This window comes from Amyelois transitella, chromosome 2 (genome assembly GCF_032362555.1).
Source record: "Amyelois transitella isolate CPQ chromosome 2, ilAmyTran1.1, whole genome shotgun sequence".
Lineage (NCBI taxonomy): Eukaryota > Metazoa > Arthropoda > Insecta > Lepidoptera > Pyralidae > Amyelois > Amyelois transitella.
The window spans coordinates 9,848,734-9,862,633 of record NC_083505.1 but is presented as its reverse complement, the minus strand read 5'-3'; the positions used below and the strand labels follow the sequence as shown (position 1 = coordinate 9,862,633).

Sequence of the window (13,900 nt, the reverse complement as noted above, 5' to 3'; positions counted from 1 at the left end):
ACCGATAGAAAAAAGAATACGATTTCTCCAGCCCTTTCCCATGGATGTCGTAAAAGGCGACTAAGGGATTGGCTTATAAACTTGGGATTCTTCTTTTAGGCGATGGGCTAGCAACCCGTCACTATTTTAATCTCATTTCTGAACGGGAACTTTCAGCTTTTTTAAGACTGTTGGCTCTGTCTAGCCCGCGAGGGGTATAGACGTGATGATATGTATAAAGATTTTATTTTGTGAAGTATATAAATAAATGAGTTTGGTAGACTCCCAACATCGAAGAATTTATATGTGCATATTTCTCAATCTTAGAATAACACAACGCGCTACGAACGCATTTTTGCTTCTGAACTTTCACTGAAGATAAATGAAACAATATTGTTTTTGTAAGTCATTTAATTCATATTTTTTATCAAAATTTTTGTGTTTACATAACACAAAAAATCACCGTCCTCTAACGAAATGATATTTTGTAAGCAGACTGATCTTCATCGTTTAAAAAATATTTCATCTAAGTACCTACTTTACAACAACATAAAATATCGCCGAAAAAATTATAATTCTATTGACTAGGTTCGCCAGTTACATTAGAACATGTCATGCTTACCTACTCTTGGTAATGATAGAACACATAAGCTTACAGTAAATAATATACTATTTTAAAAAGGTAACATACCCTATGTAGTTACTAGGTAGGTACGTATATTATGAACTCAATGTCGTAGGTAGGCAATTGTTTTTCTAGGCTGTATTATATATTTTTAATAATACCTAAATAAGCTTCATTTGGTAGATGCTAAACTAAACTAATTATAAATTAAATACAAATACTGCATATATTTTTATAGTACATTTGTATGTTTAGGCCGGGATATTTTTGAGCAAAAAAATTCCATACTAGCTCCTGTATTTAATGATATTCTCTATATAAACTTCACATTTATTTACGTTATAATATTATAACATTACAGTATAACAATACAAGATATGTATCTAATTATTAATAATTAAAATTTTCTTTTAAATATCACAGTTTCATTGCTTCAACCTACATCTACTTAGCTACTATAAAAGTTCAAAGAAATTATGACAAAATATTTGGCAATTGTATTGCACTACGTCCATGGACAAGTGCAATACCTGGCATATTTGTCGTTTTCATGAATCATACGTAAAAATCCCCAGTACTTTTAAAACAACAGTCGTTTAAGAATAACAGCGGTCGTTTAATGTTTTTGAATAAATATGTAAACAAATTGGTTAAAAAGTAAACATCCAGTTACATAAATAGGATTAATTTTTTTTTTAATAAAAGAAATTTTAATTTTATACTCTTTTCGAATTACGAATCTACGATCCTGTGCTACGAAGCTTTCGTAGTCACGCCGTAGCGCCGCGCTGCGGTAACTATTAACCTACGTCTAAGCTTTCCCTTTTTTTTTATTTACCTCAATAGATTTATATAAGATTAATATGTTGACGGCATCAATTAATTAATTAAAGTTTGATAATCTTATTACGGGTAAGTTTTGAACTGGGGATTCTTTGTATAATCTAAATATAAAAAAAGCGTAGAAAAATAATTAATAAAACCCTACTATAGTACACACCCTCATTTACACGATATGGAATATTAACGAAGCTTTTTTAATACACTAGCTACTAAGCTAGCACTAGCTAGGCTCTGGTTTCGTATAGATATGTATGTATTAAGAAAACACAGACAACGGACTAATTTACAATAATTTCTAGTTGAACATTCTACCTAACTACTGCCGCTATATTATCATTATTTACAGTAACAATATAATTTGAGTAAATAATTATGTACACAATGGCTTTGATCTCCGTAGAGATTAAGTCGACTGACACCGCCAGCAACTACCCATTTTTCAGCTTCGCGACGAAGAGTTGCTTCGAACAGTCCGTCTCCCGGGGTCGTCCTTATCAGCAGTACTATCTCTCTCCATCCTTCCTCGTCCTGTTGGGTCCTCCCTACTATCTCAGAAGCATCTAAAATATCAGCGAGAATAAGACGAGCGCATTGCAGGTAATCTGCTGTCATAGAGTTTATCTTCCTCACAAGATTCACAGCAGCTTCTTGAACTTCAGGGCTGTCAGTTGTCAGCTTCACAGTATAATTATGACAAGTACACCAATGGTCATCAACATCCGCCATTTTGCAGGTCCTGTTACTGGGCAAGGGTAAAAACAAACTTATGCTTCTGTCGTTGGCGTAAGCAGTTCTACTTCTCGATTTAATATTATCATCTCTTAAACCGTCAAGATATAATAAATCCGATAGAGTTGCATGTATGTCGAATGGAGTTGAGAGACGTCGACTATTGGTTTTTAGATTATTGTACGCAAGACTATAGTTCTGTTGAAACGATGGTGGTACTAATATGTGGACGAAGGGCAAGCGTTCCTCCAAACGGCCTTGCTTAGTATTCCGAATCTCACCCCATCTCATTCCGTGATCACTTAACAATATCAACACTGTTTCATCCAGATATTTAGTTTTGTCAAGATGATGTAATAATGCTTCGTAATTCTTATCCATCAACATTGGATAATTCAGGAAGTCATGGCTAAATGTTACTTCCCAGAAAAATCCAAACAGTCTTGAAGATTTCAATGTTGTTGTTAATAATTGAATGTAGTCTAAAAGAACTTCGTAGAAAAGTTTATTGCCCATACAAACAAACGAATTATAATCTTTTGTATTTCCGACACGAAGTTCAGCTTCACGAATAAACGTCCGTATGTAATAATCCGTAGGAGTGCTTAAAAACCCGAATCTGCCGTAGTTAAATGTTCCTAACTGTCCACTATCTTCGCCGAGAGCGGTCAAGTAACCAGCTTCTTTGTACCATTCCCAAATGAAAGGACAATTATCAAATCTGGATTTCAAATTCGGCCAACACGTTTTTTTCAGCTCCGTTTCTCTCAATCCAAGTAACATAGGTGCTAAATTGGGAAAGGTATTATCACCCACTTTGTTGTATCCTAACAATTCTATGGCACCTTTTTTCCTTAGATATTCAAAGGTCCTGGGCATAGTCCTCTGAAAATTTAACCTAGAAATTGCATCGATACCCATAACTATTACGTTCAAAGTGTTATTTATTTTCCGGGGTGTATCAATATTCAAGTAATCTTTTTGTGAGGAAATTTTTTTTAATGGCGCAAATAGAAAAAATTGATCGTAGACAGTTTTGACTCCATTACCACACGTCACCCTAACAAATTCGTGCATAACTTCGATGTACGAGAAGAAGTAAACACACGGGTTGTATCGTACTCTGTCATCAGCGTTTTTGGCGGTCACGTCAGTTATTGCCAAGGGCCGATAAAATGATCTGTAGCAACACGAAAAGTTTGATTCATTGCTTATATCGTAATGTTGCATGTTGTCCATTTCTATCCATATATGAGTGTCGTTATTACTAAGAAGATAGTTTTTCGATCTTGGACAAATAACTTCAGGTGGTCGTTTTATAAAATCTTTTATACTCTTATGGTAAGGATCAAGTCTAGGGATGGTACAGCCTATGGTTTTTATTGTAAAGGAGTCGCTAGGGTCGTCGGTGTTACGTTGCTGCGTACCGTGTGTCGACGGGGATAACTCGTTGTTGAAGAAAAAGAGGGTATTGCTGCTGATGCAGAATATAAAGAAGCTGCCTCCGCAGACCGTGGCCAGGAGGAACAGGTACCTGATACGGACCGGTACAGAGCGAGCTCTTCTCGCAGCGTTTTTGACCAGAGGACCCATGCTGCAAAATAAATAAATGATAGGGAACATAATATATACTCAAATCCTCCACTTCTATTGTCTATTGTATTGACTTCAATGACGAAGTTATATCAATACTTTAATAAATAAATGGGCACATCATGTATGATGACAGACTGAGCTGAGATAAACATTAAGTTCGAGACGAACTTATTAATACTTCGTACAAAGATTTATGTATCTTCGTAGTTCACAGCTTTAAGCTCAATTTTATTTCATAGAACCCAAAATAAACAATTTAAAGTTTTTCCGAAATAACATGAATTCTATAAATTTTTACTAATATAGGGAATTAATAAAATAACAACAAATCAAAAGCTTTAGTAAATTCAAATCGAACAAATACTGACTTAACTTCGGGTGCATGCAGATCACGTAATTCTCACTTACCTATAATAATATCGTAGATATTTTGGAAATAAGCCTTTGAATATGAAAGGCAGTAGCAGCAATAATTAAACCTCATACTTCACACTTTTGTAATTCCGAAATAATATAAGCACAGAGGTCATTGAACACGTGATATTTACTGATATGTTACGATAATGCGATATGAATTTTGTTCCCTAAGCTGTCAGGGATTCTCCGGGACGGGTGTTGGACCCGCTGAGCGAACATTATTTGAGTGAATAGTATTGTACCTATGTCTAAGCGCTGGCTGTCTTTATCATCAATGTACTGCAAACAGAGATAGCATGATTTTATTCAACCCCAATGTGGCAGTAGAGTTGAAAATAGGAGAATACTTTCGGATGCTGCGCGCATGCGTATTTCCGAACCGATTCTAGACAGCCCCCTCCCCATTCAAAGAATTTTTTTGTAGTCTACTTTGATATATCTATCCCATGTTATTAAAATAATCAATCTAATCAACCAGGGGTCAACCAACTACTGGATGTGAAACGACAGTTGCACTGCTGTAATAACCTAATTTTTCCATTCTTTAATCTTGGTCAAGGCAGACCGTGGTCTCTTTTCAGAAGGCGACGCGAAGGCGGGAACAAATTCGCAGAAATGGTAAAAAAAACAATTGAATTTAAAACCATTAACTAAATAGACCATACCATACTCAGTATCCATAAAGGAATATTTTCCATCCATATCATTAATATTTCCCAATAAATGTAAACGTACAATGAGTTTAGCTCATAATTTTATTAAAGGTAGTTCAATAGGATAGTATGTAATTACCTACCTTAAGATTGATTAATAGACCCTGTTATTCTAAGAGGATTCAACTTCAACGAGATTTCCTACTGCTACGAGTCTCATACACTTCGTAAGTTTGGATGATGAAGGATGTTGCATATCGAAGAAAGGCAACGAGAGCTCACAAATTTTTTTGAATGCTTTTTCAGTAGCTGTACTTACTAAATTAGGTATAAAACTGTAGGTTATATTCAAACCGCATTCTAAATACTTATTGAAAATGGAACTGCTTACAGGCTAACAACCTGACGTTAGTCCATAGTACATAAACGTGTCAACCCCGTAAAGAAGTAATTATAAAGGTAAGTATGTGAAAATATTAGATTTAACATTTACGGATACCCGCTGAGGATTAGGAGAATATGTAGACTATGTTCTTCTTCCTGGTTTTAACCCTGGCTTCTACCCACCCACCCAAGTAATATAATCATTAAAAATATTCCTTTTTCGATTTTTTACCACTTAGTTAAAACTTTAAAAGTATTTTGAAAGAAGTAAGGAAATATATTATCAGGGCATAAAAACAAAATACTGTTTTTGGGATGGCGGATAGATAAAAAAAACTACATATTCAATTTATTAACCTCACCGCACAGGTTTAACTTGAAAAATAACCTTATTTATCAAGTCAACTCACAAAAATGTTCATGAAGGTGTTGTGTGAATATATAAGTAGATACCAAAGTAATTATGGATACTAAAATATTTTCAAGTCGTTAACTAACCTTTAATTAGTCGCCAATTAAATACTGTCACACAATATCGCGATATAGCGATCAGATCGTTGTAGTTCGAGCAAAGAAGTCAAATGGCGGTCGGGCGTATCACGGCTTCGTTCGTTTGTTATCAAACACACTGATGTTTTGAACCGCTAATTGCTACTTTATGGCTTTGTTACCCAAACCAAACCAGTTAACAGTCTGCCTTTTCAAATAAAAAGGGTTTCGCCTCTACCACGTTTAGTTCACATCGTACCTATAAGATTTTTATTTACCGATAAACTGCAAGTTGCATGCACGTATATATTCAATTGCATGACCAACAATCACTTGAAACAACTAGGTACCTATACCTAATTATTGAAGTTTATATTTTATACATTTCGGGTATCAAAATTTTCTATCTAACCATTTACGAGTTCCCCTGGGTTAAAAAAGACATATGAATGTGGCAGATAATGTTTCTGCTTGGATTCCAGATTTTTTAATCTAAGAGAAAGCAGGTTACTAGAACACTTAAACGGGGTTGAAAATGGTCTGCATCTTGTGTAAATAAAAAAAAGAGGTAAAAAAGGGAGATTTTTCCCTTAAAATCAAAAGTATTGATAGATTTTGCTCAAATTTGCCATGTATACTTACTATTAAAATGACGAAGGTATCCAATGATAAGAAATTAAGTAACTATTGGAAAGTTTCACTTAGTGTAGTCAATCCCGGGAAAAAATATATATCATTTTTAAAATAGAGAAACGCTTAAAATATTCATAGAAGTAGAAAAGATTTTCTCTAGTTTTATTTGCGTGTCGTGCACTGTGAAATCTTGATGCATGTAACACGAACCATGACCACTAATGCACATTAAGCATTTCAAATTGCATTGAAATTGTGCCAAGAAAGCAGAGCAAAACCAATAGAGTTTATTTAAATATGTATTATATAATTATTGATTTATAGTCTTAACCTACTCAATATAATCATACATTTATTTTCATTATGTATTATAAATAAAGAAAATATAGAGAAAATAAATGTATTTAATTAAAACTGGAGCTATTATTTTGATAAAATTTGGCAGTAAGATAAGCCTTCACAGGGATGACATAGGTAAGTATAGGCTTTAAATATGTACCTAGATCTAGGAAAAAGTCTTTTCCAGTACTCGTGTTTTGGATAATGCATTGCCGGGGTTGAAATAAAAAGAATACCGCAATTTTTAGATAAAAATATTGAATTTTAACATCCCTAATTGTTTGGTCTAATATAATTAAAATTTATGAAAACCAGTGAAGGGGAGTGAGCGTACGGTCTTACGCATGCGTAGTACCGGTCACGGCGGCGCCTCCTTTTGGCTCTCAAAACGAACGCTATATTTTTATAACAATCTATTCAAACAGTTTTATTGTTTAATTGCCGTATAAAAGCTATGAATGAGGACCACGTCGTTTTCCCTCGAGGTAAGTGCGTTACATATCTTTAAGTTTAAGGTTAGGTATACGCGGTGAAGGATTAAAGAAAATCGATAATTAAATAACAAGAGGTCTAACCTACAAACGCTTCGTTATTTATTCATTTTTTACACACTTACTACATTATATTTATATTTATTATTATACTTATTGAAAAGAGCTCTATTTTCCATTATTTTAATTACCTTATCTCCATATTTGGGAAATCCGTTTATTTTCCCGGATGTAAGGGTGCATTTGTAATTTTTTATACCATAATCTTAAGAGCATTAACAAAAACGTGAATTAATCATAGTGAGTGATGCTAGAAGTCAATGCGTAGATAAATATACAAAATTATGTTATACCTATGTCATGTCAAGGGGTGTATCAATACTCGTAACACGGTCCCTACATATTATTTATACATACAAACAAAACATATCTAACTATTATAATACCGTAATCTTATACACAGGCGATAAAATTATGTTTTAAAATTATAATACAAAGTGCGATTCAAGGCTTGTCATAAGATAGAGCCTTGAAAAATTTATAAAAATTACGCATATTCTATAATATTGTTTGATATAAGTTTCCCTGGTAGGTATTTTTCTTAATAACGAACTAAGTCTTACTTACCGTTTTTGCTTTAAAGTTTGGTCTAAGAACATCCATATTAACTAATGATTCTAAACACATAGTTGAAATGTTTGTTCCAGGTCATAGCCCTTCTGTTTTTGACTCTGATCCCATGGCCGGGGCCCTCAGTCTTCAAAATCACGTGCTCACGTGACAACTCCAAAATCGTAAGGAAGGTCATACAAAACAAATGGTTTCCAGTTTTAGAAAGATTTCAGGTAAGCAATGGTGTTCTTACAACCAGTAATTTATGTAGATCGACACTGCATCAAAGCTCGCTCTATATTTTGAATAAAGCTCAAGCTTCGAACTATAGCGGTGGAGACTGCATCTGGGAACACGCCAAGTTCACGTAGAAATCAGATTGAAGCGTTTACAATAGCGAAGAAAATTGGTTTCAAGCTATTTAACACTTATGTAAAACAAGGGAAATATATGATGCTATTGGTATTATGTATTTTTCTTTTTTTTGAGACCTCAACATTTTATATAATATTTTCATCGAGTTAAAAATTCTATTATAAATGATATTTTAGATATCCCAACTAAATTGAAGCGTTATCAACTTTGTCGTTGTTTTGGCAATACACATTTTTATCACGTGTGAGAGATATATCTAAAGTCGGTAATGAAAGCCCCCTTTTCTAACTTAGAAGATTATTCAATAAACGAGTGAACAATGTTAGAGTTGAATTTTTTGTGGGAACATAGCTACCATTATCTTCATATCGATTCCAGGTAAAACTTCCCTTGGAGTGTCCGTTCCACCCAGCCCGAGACATCTTCGCGCCGCAACACGCCGCCAAGCTGCAGCACCGGCCTTCCCAGTGGACGTGCGCCTTCTGCGGCAAGTCCTTCTACGAGGAACGACACCTCGACACGCACTTCGACCAGCGACACAAGAACCAGATTAATAAGGTCAGTCCGGGGCGAAACAATTCTATCTAAATTTGGACATCTTGAGTAAATCCGATATTGTCAAGTAGATTGCCCAGGTGTTCGTACAAATGTTTTCTCATAATTGGACCCGGAGAGCTCTTTAGATTTGGACCTGAGTGAATCACGCTTTAAAAACCTTAACTGTTCAACCGACGCTCTGCTTAAAGAAAGAAACTATTATGATAATTTTTACGCAATGTTTTAAACTTTGTATTGAGAATTTTCATAAATATAAAATGTATATGTGTCATAATTACAGGCGGAGGATGCAGTATGTCTGGCGGACTACTGCGATATCATGCGATGCCAGGTGTTGGTGGCGCACGGGCTGCTCAGCGGCGGAGTCGGGCCCAGCACGGACGTCGAGGTGGTCTTTCCATAAAATTAGCTTCGTTCGCTCGGTTATAAAATAGTTTTTGACATCCATAGTATACCTGAGAATATCATCCGCTTCGACCTTATCTTCTTTATAATCGTTAATCCGGTTAAATCCTAATCTGATATCTGACCCATATTGGATCATATTTCATCAAGATGTCTGGATAAGAACATCGGTTAGCAATCAAACTAATGTACATAACTTAACAGTCAATGGTCAAAGCCTACACCACCCTGTGCGTCACGCTGTTTGCCTTTTATGTATTAACTTTTATAGGATTTGGGTCTTTGGGTAATGTTTGTAGGTGTGGCAGGACGTGGAGGCGGCGCGCAAGGCGCTGGCGCCGGCGTCTCCTCGCAGCATCGCGCGCGTGTCACGGAGACGCGCACGCGCCGCCCGCGTTCCGTCCCCTGCGCCTGATTGCCCCACTACGGAGCCTCCAGACACGGAAGATAATGGTAACGTTCACTGCTGAACCTATGTTAATTACTTCCACAAGGCTCTGTTGAGGAGAACTGCATCCAATACGTGGTCTCCACTCGAAATCTTTTTGGCCCATCAACATTCCATAACGATGTATAATGCAAATGCTTTTTGCAAATAAGAATTTTCTGAACTTTCTGAACAGAGCATGATTAATTCTATGTCTGTAATATCATCAGGAAATCTTTTATTTACCTATTTGATACAATAAACCTTACTTCGACATGAAGACGATCGCCTTATCTTGATTCCTCAGATTATCAAAAACAGTCTCAATTTAAATTATCGATTCAGCTAATATTGATATTTGCATTCATTCAGAAACAGCCGAAAAGCGAACAGAAGACAGCGAAGGGGACGCGAATCAAACTGCCGAGTTATGTGACGCTGACACAGTCGAGTCAGCACTGCCTGATGACAGTCGCAGGCGGCGGCTGGCGGACCTGCAAGCGGAGAGGGCGGCCTGCGACCCGACGAAGCTCCAAGGCCTCAAAGTGCGATGTGAAAGGATCGTACAGGAGTGCATCGCCACTTTGTTACTGCAGCTCAGCATGCATCAATTCACTGAACTTGAAGGTTTGATATTTTTTTATGATAATATATGAAATGTATCAAAAGTTACAATTTTCTATATACTAACAAAACTTTTGCAATTATTAATGTGTAAACAATTTCGGTTATATCTTCTATGAACACCAATACGCTAAAAGTAACTTTATTCGAATATTCTTAACTTTTGTTTTGTATAAAGAAAATACATGATACGAGTATGGATTGGCACTGCGCCATTCTACACCGGACGGGTCGCTATAGTCGTAGTGCAGCCGATCGTAGCTTATCTCGTAGAATGTCGTAGCAAAAGGAGCTTCGTAGCATGGTCCGATCATGCGCGTCGTAGCCAGATCGTAGCTTGTAGTAGACCGTCATAGTCGTAGGCATCGTAACGTATAGATTTATCATTCATATTATAACACAATTGAAGGATTGCTACAGAAAAAGAAAAACTTTTCTTGTTTTTTTGCTGGTTTTTATGTTTACAATATTTGAACAGAGGAAATGCAGCGCGCCGTGTGTTGGTACCTGAGCTGCGACCGCTACTGGGAGGACACGGCGCCGACCGCGCGCGTGTTCCCGTGGCCACTTCTACTGGCGCTCGCTACCGGTCTGGCTCTAGCTCTATGCATGTGCTATTACATTATATGGATCGTCTTCGAGTAAGTTTACATATGTAATTATATATCTTTAAGGTTTGAAGAACATTGAACATCATTATGTATAAAGGGGAGTCCCCGCAACTGCCTGATGTTGATGGTTTAGACCTGCCTGCCCCTGACTGAACTGTAATAAAATAAATTCGTGTCTACTCCGGAAACGGATCCTACCGCTGCAATTTTTTTTATCAAAAATTTACATTTACATTTACATTTAAGAATAAATAATGCTAATTTAAGAATACATATATAATTAATTATAAAATTAACGCAAGAAAATAAATCAACATTTTTTATTGACGCCATGTCATGAACAATAAAATACTCTACAGTAGTCTTATCGAATTATTATCTTATATATCGAAAGTATTATCGTCAAATGACGAAATTTTTAGGTTCTCTTTGGTGCTTAGGCAGGTTCTTGCGTTCAAAACATATGATAAGAAAACTAATTTCAGGCTCCCAACTCAATCTTAATGTTTTGTATACTCAGTTCAGAAGAGGGTAGCGTGGCGGGCAGCGCATCAGTCTCCATGACCACGCACTCCTCGCCGACGCGCGCCGAGCGGCTGGCCGCGGAGGACGCGCTGCTGGACGACCCCGACCACGACGACCACTACATCTACGTCACCTACCCGCCTGAACTCAAGCGCCGCTTGCTCGAGAGGTACGCTACTAACAAACTCACGCTCATTATTCTCTCCCCTTTTATAAGGCAGACTCGCGTCGATTGATATTAGCGAACTAAAGAAAGCTAAATTATTTTATTCAATTTAGATTCAGAGTATTGGTCCAAAAGGGACATTATTTCTTTCTTTAGTTAAAAGATTCGTTCTCTAATGTTGTTATCACAAGAATACCTAATTTAATTGATTGATCTAGACTATACCGACCAAAAAATACATATATCGGTTATTATATAGGTAGGTTTATTAGATTATCTTGTGGCAATGAAATTAGTAAGCTACTCAATTTGATTACAAAAAAGTAAGTTAATAATAATAAAAGTATTCAGGCCTCTTAAGCACAGACTGTTGCTACTTGGACTTGGATTAGATTTAATACACACTTGAATTGTCATCTAATTTTGATTCGCATCTTTTTATGGCTAAGAGTAATAAGAATCGGTTTTTCATAAATACTTACAATTGTACTTTACATTGTTTTCAGTATTTTCAAATCCTTAAATATTTTCTTATTCCTCTAGAAGGTAGATAGTTTCTATTCTAGATTTGATGTTTTCACCATCCCTTTTTTTCATGCACTGGATTCAGTAGATACTCTTTGTTGTGTTCTCACCTTTTTTAAGAATGTAAAGTTAAATGATAGTCTGACCACTGGTGATCATCATAGATGCATATTTTTCGCTATATTTATCATCTTTTATACAGGTGGTAAGCTAAAGCGCGGATATACTTTGATGACGGTTTTATACGACCCTATTTTTTTAAATATGTTACGATTATCGACAAATTTAATGATTGTTGTTTGTTGTTTTAGCTGCTACAATAGAACGACTCGACTATGAGATGCTCGGCGTCCATGTCGAATCTTCGCGCATGCCTTTTGTACCGGTTCCCTAGAACTACTGTAGTGTTAGCTAAAACTGTCTGATGTAGCCAAATCCACTGTTGAACTGTAACTTACACCAACAGATATTTCGTCCTGAGATAACGATGCGAGACTGAGTGTAAGATACGGTAAACAAAATAAAAGAGTCGATATTTTACTGTTTGATGTATGGTTTTTAAATAACATTTACACACAGATATAGAATTACTATATGTGCGTTGGATTAATACATTTTTGTACGTGCTAATTCTGTTTCGAAAGTTCGTTAATGGGTAACATCAAGAAATTTATTTGTAAATTACAATAAAAATAAAATATCGACTGTTAACCGCGTTACGAAGAAATGGATCCCCCAATACTTCTGTAGTCGACAAGTCTAATTAGTGTTATTGTTTTACTGTGAAGTAGGTATGTTTAAATAGAGTAGTTTGCTTTTAAACAATTGGTGCCTAATTTCCTCTAGTCATACTGAAAATTTTTGTTATTTAGGTAGGAACATTCCTATGAGAAATATTTGTACATAGCCTTCTTGCAATTTGTTTAGTTATAATTAAGTATAATGGATAAGAGTAAATTTACAGGAAGCAATCCATTATAAAAATCGTATAAAAAATGTCCTCATGTCCTAAATCAAACCAATCTTTCTAACAGAGGATCTACTGTAAACCAGAATTTATAACTTAGTCTCATATTGATGTAAGGATTTGCAATATTTTTTATACTTTAGATCGAAATCAAGACTCGAGAGGCTTTGTTCTCATTCAGACATTATGCTTAATGTTTACACGTACTGATTTTAAAGTAAAGTTTCTTTTACTAATTCAATGCCTAGATTTTATTTTAAACATTTTAGGAAGGACCAATCACCTATCAATATTAAATTTGTATTTTTATCTTAAATAATTTTCATTTCATCACGTTCTTGGTAAAACTGATAAATATGCCTAAATTGACTTTTAGCAACGTTGTTGTAACCAGGATTAAGCGCATTGATGATATTGTATGGCTTTGTCTATTTTTTTTTGGATAAGCTTATACACATTGTCATTAGCAAGCAAGTAATTCATCTCTCATTCACTATTCATTCACCGTTATTTCTTGTGCCTAGTAATAAAAATTTATGAAAAGTTAGGCCCGTTATATACACTTGTACCGATTCCGTTTTTAAATGTTAGGATATTGAACGCAGCAATTTAAAACCTGCCGCCGACAAATTAATGTAGCAGGTTTAAATGCGTGAACCATTTAAATCACTACATGTAAATGTTTCCGAAAAGGTATTACGCATGTATGCAGCGGGCCTTAATCTACTTGTAAATGCTTAAACGAGACTGAGGTTAAAGCATTTTAAAGACAACATAAATCGAAATAATTTAAAGTCCCATATTATTTCGATTTCTGTTAATACCAATCTAGCGATATCTTCAGCTGTAAATCTCACGAAATCTATGATACTCACTAGCACGTTCCCTTTTGTTTGTTAATTTGTACGTAATTTAAGGAGTTTGTTA

General features: G+C 35.5%; 2 protein-coding genes across 2 annotated transcripts; one reads left to right on the top strand and one right to left on the bottom strand.

Annotated features, from left to right (window-relative positions):
- Window positions 1–1,783: 1,783 nt before the first annotated feature.
- On the bottom strand, window positions 1,784–3,769 carry LOC106143586 (uncharacterized). Its single transcript, XM_013345715.2, has one exon. It carries the CDS (start codon window positions 3,767–3,769, stop codon window positions 1,784–1,786), a length of 1,986 nt encoding a protein of 661 aa, XP_013201169.2.
- A 3,376-nt stretch (window positions 3,770–7,145) lies between these two features.
- LOC106143672 (uncharacterized) lies at window positions 7,146–13,853 on the top strand. Its single transcript, XM_013345806.2, has 9 exons — window positions 7,146–7,172; window positions 7,886–8,023; window positions 8,544–8,723; window positions 9,004–9,111; window positions 9,428–9,581; window positions 9,928–10,182; window positions 10,658–10,820; window positions 11,311–11,484; window positions 12,318–13,853. Exons 1-9 carry the CDS (start codon window positions 7,146–7,148, stop codon window positions 12,343–12,345), a joined length of 1,227 nt encoding a protein of 408 aa, XP_013201260.2. The 3' UTR covers window positions 12,346–13,853.
- The last annotated feature ends 47 nt before the right edge of the window (window positions 13,854–13,900 follow it).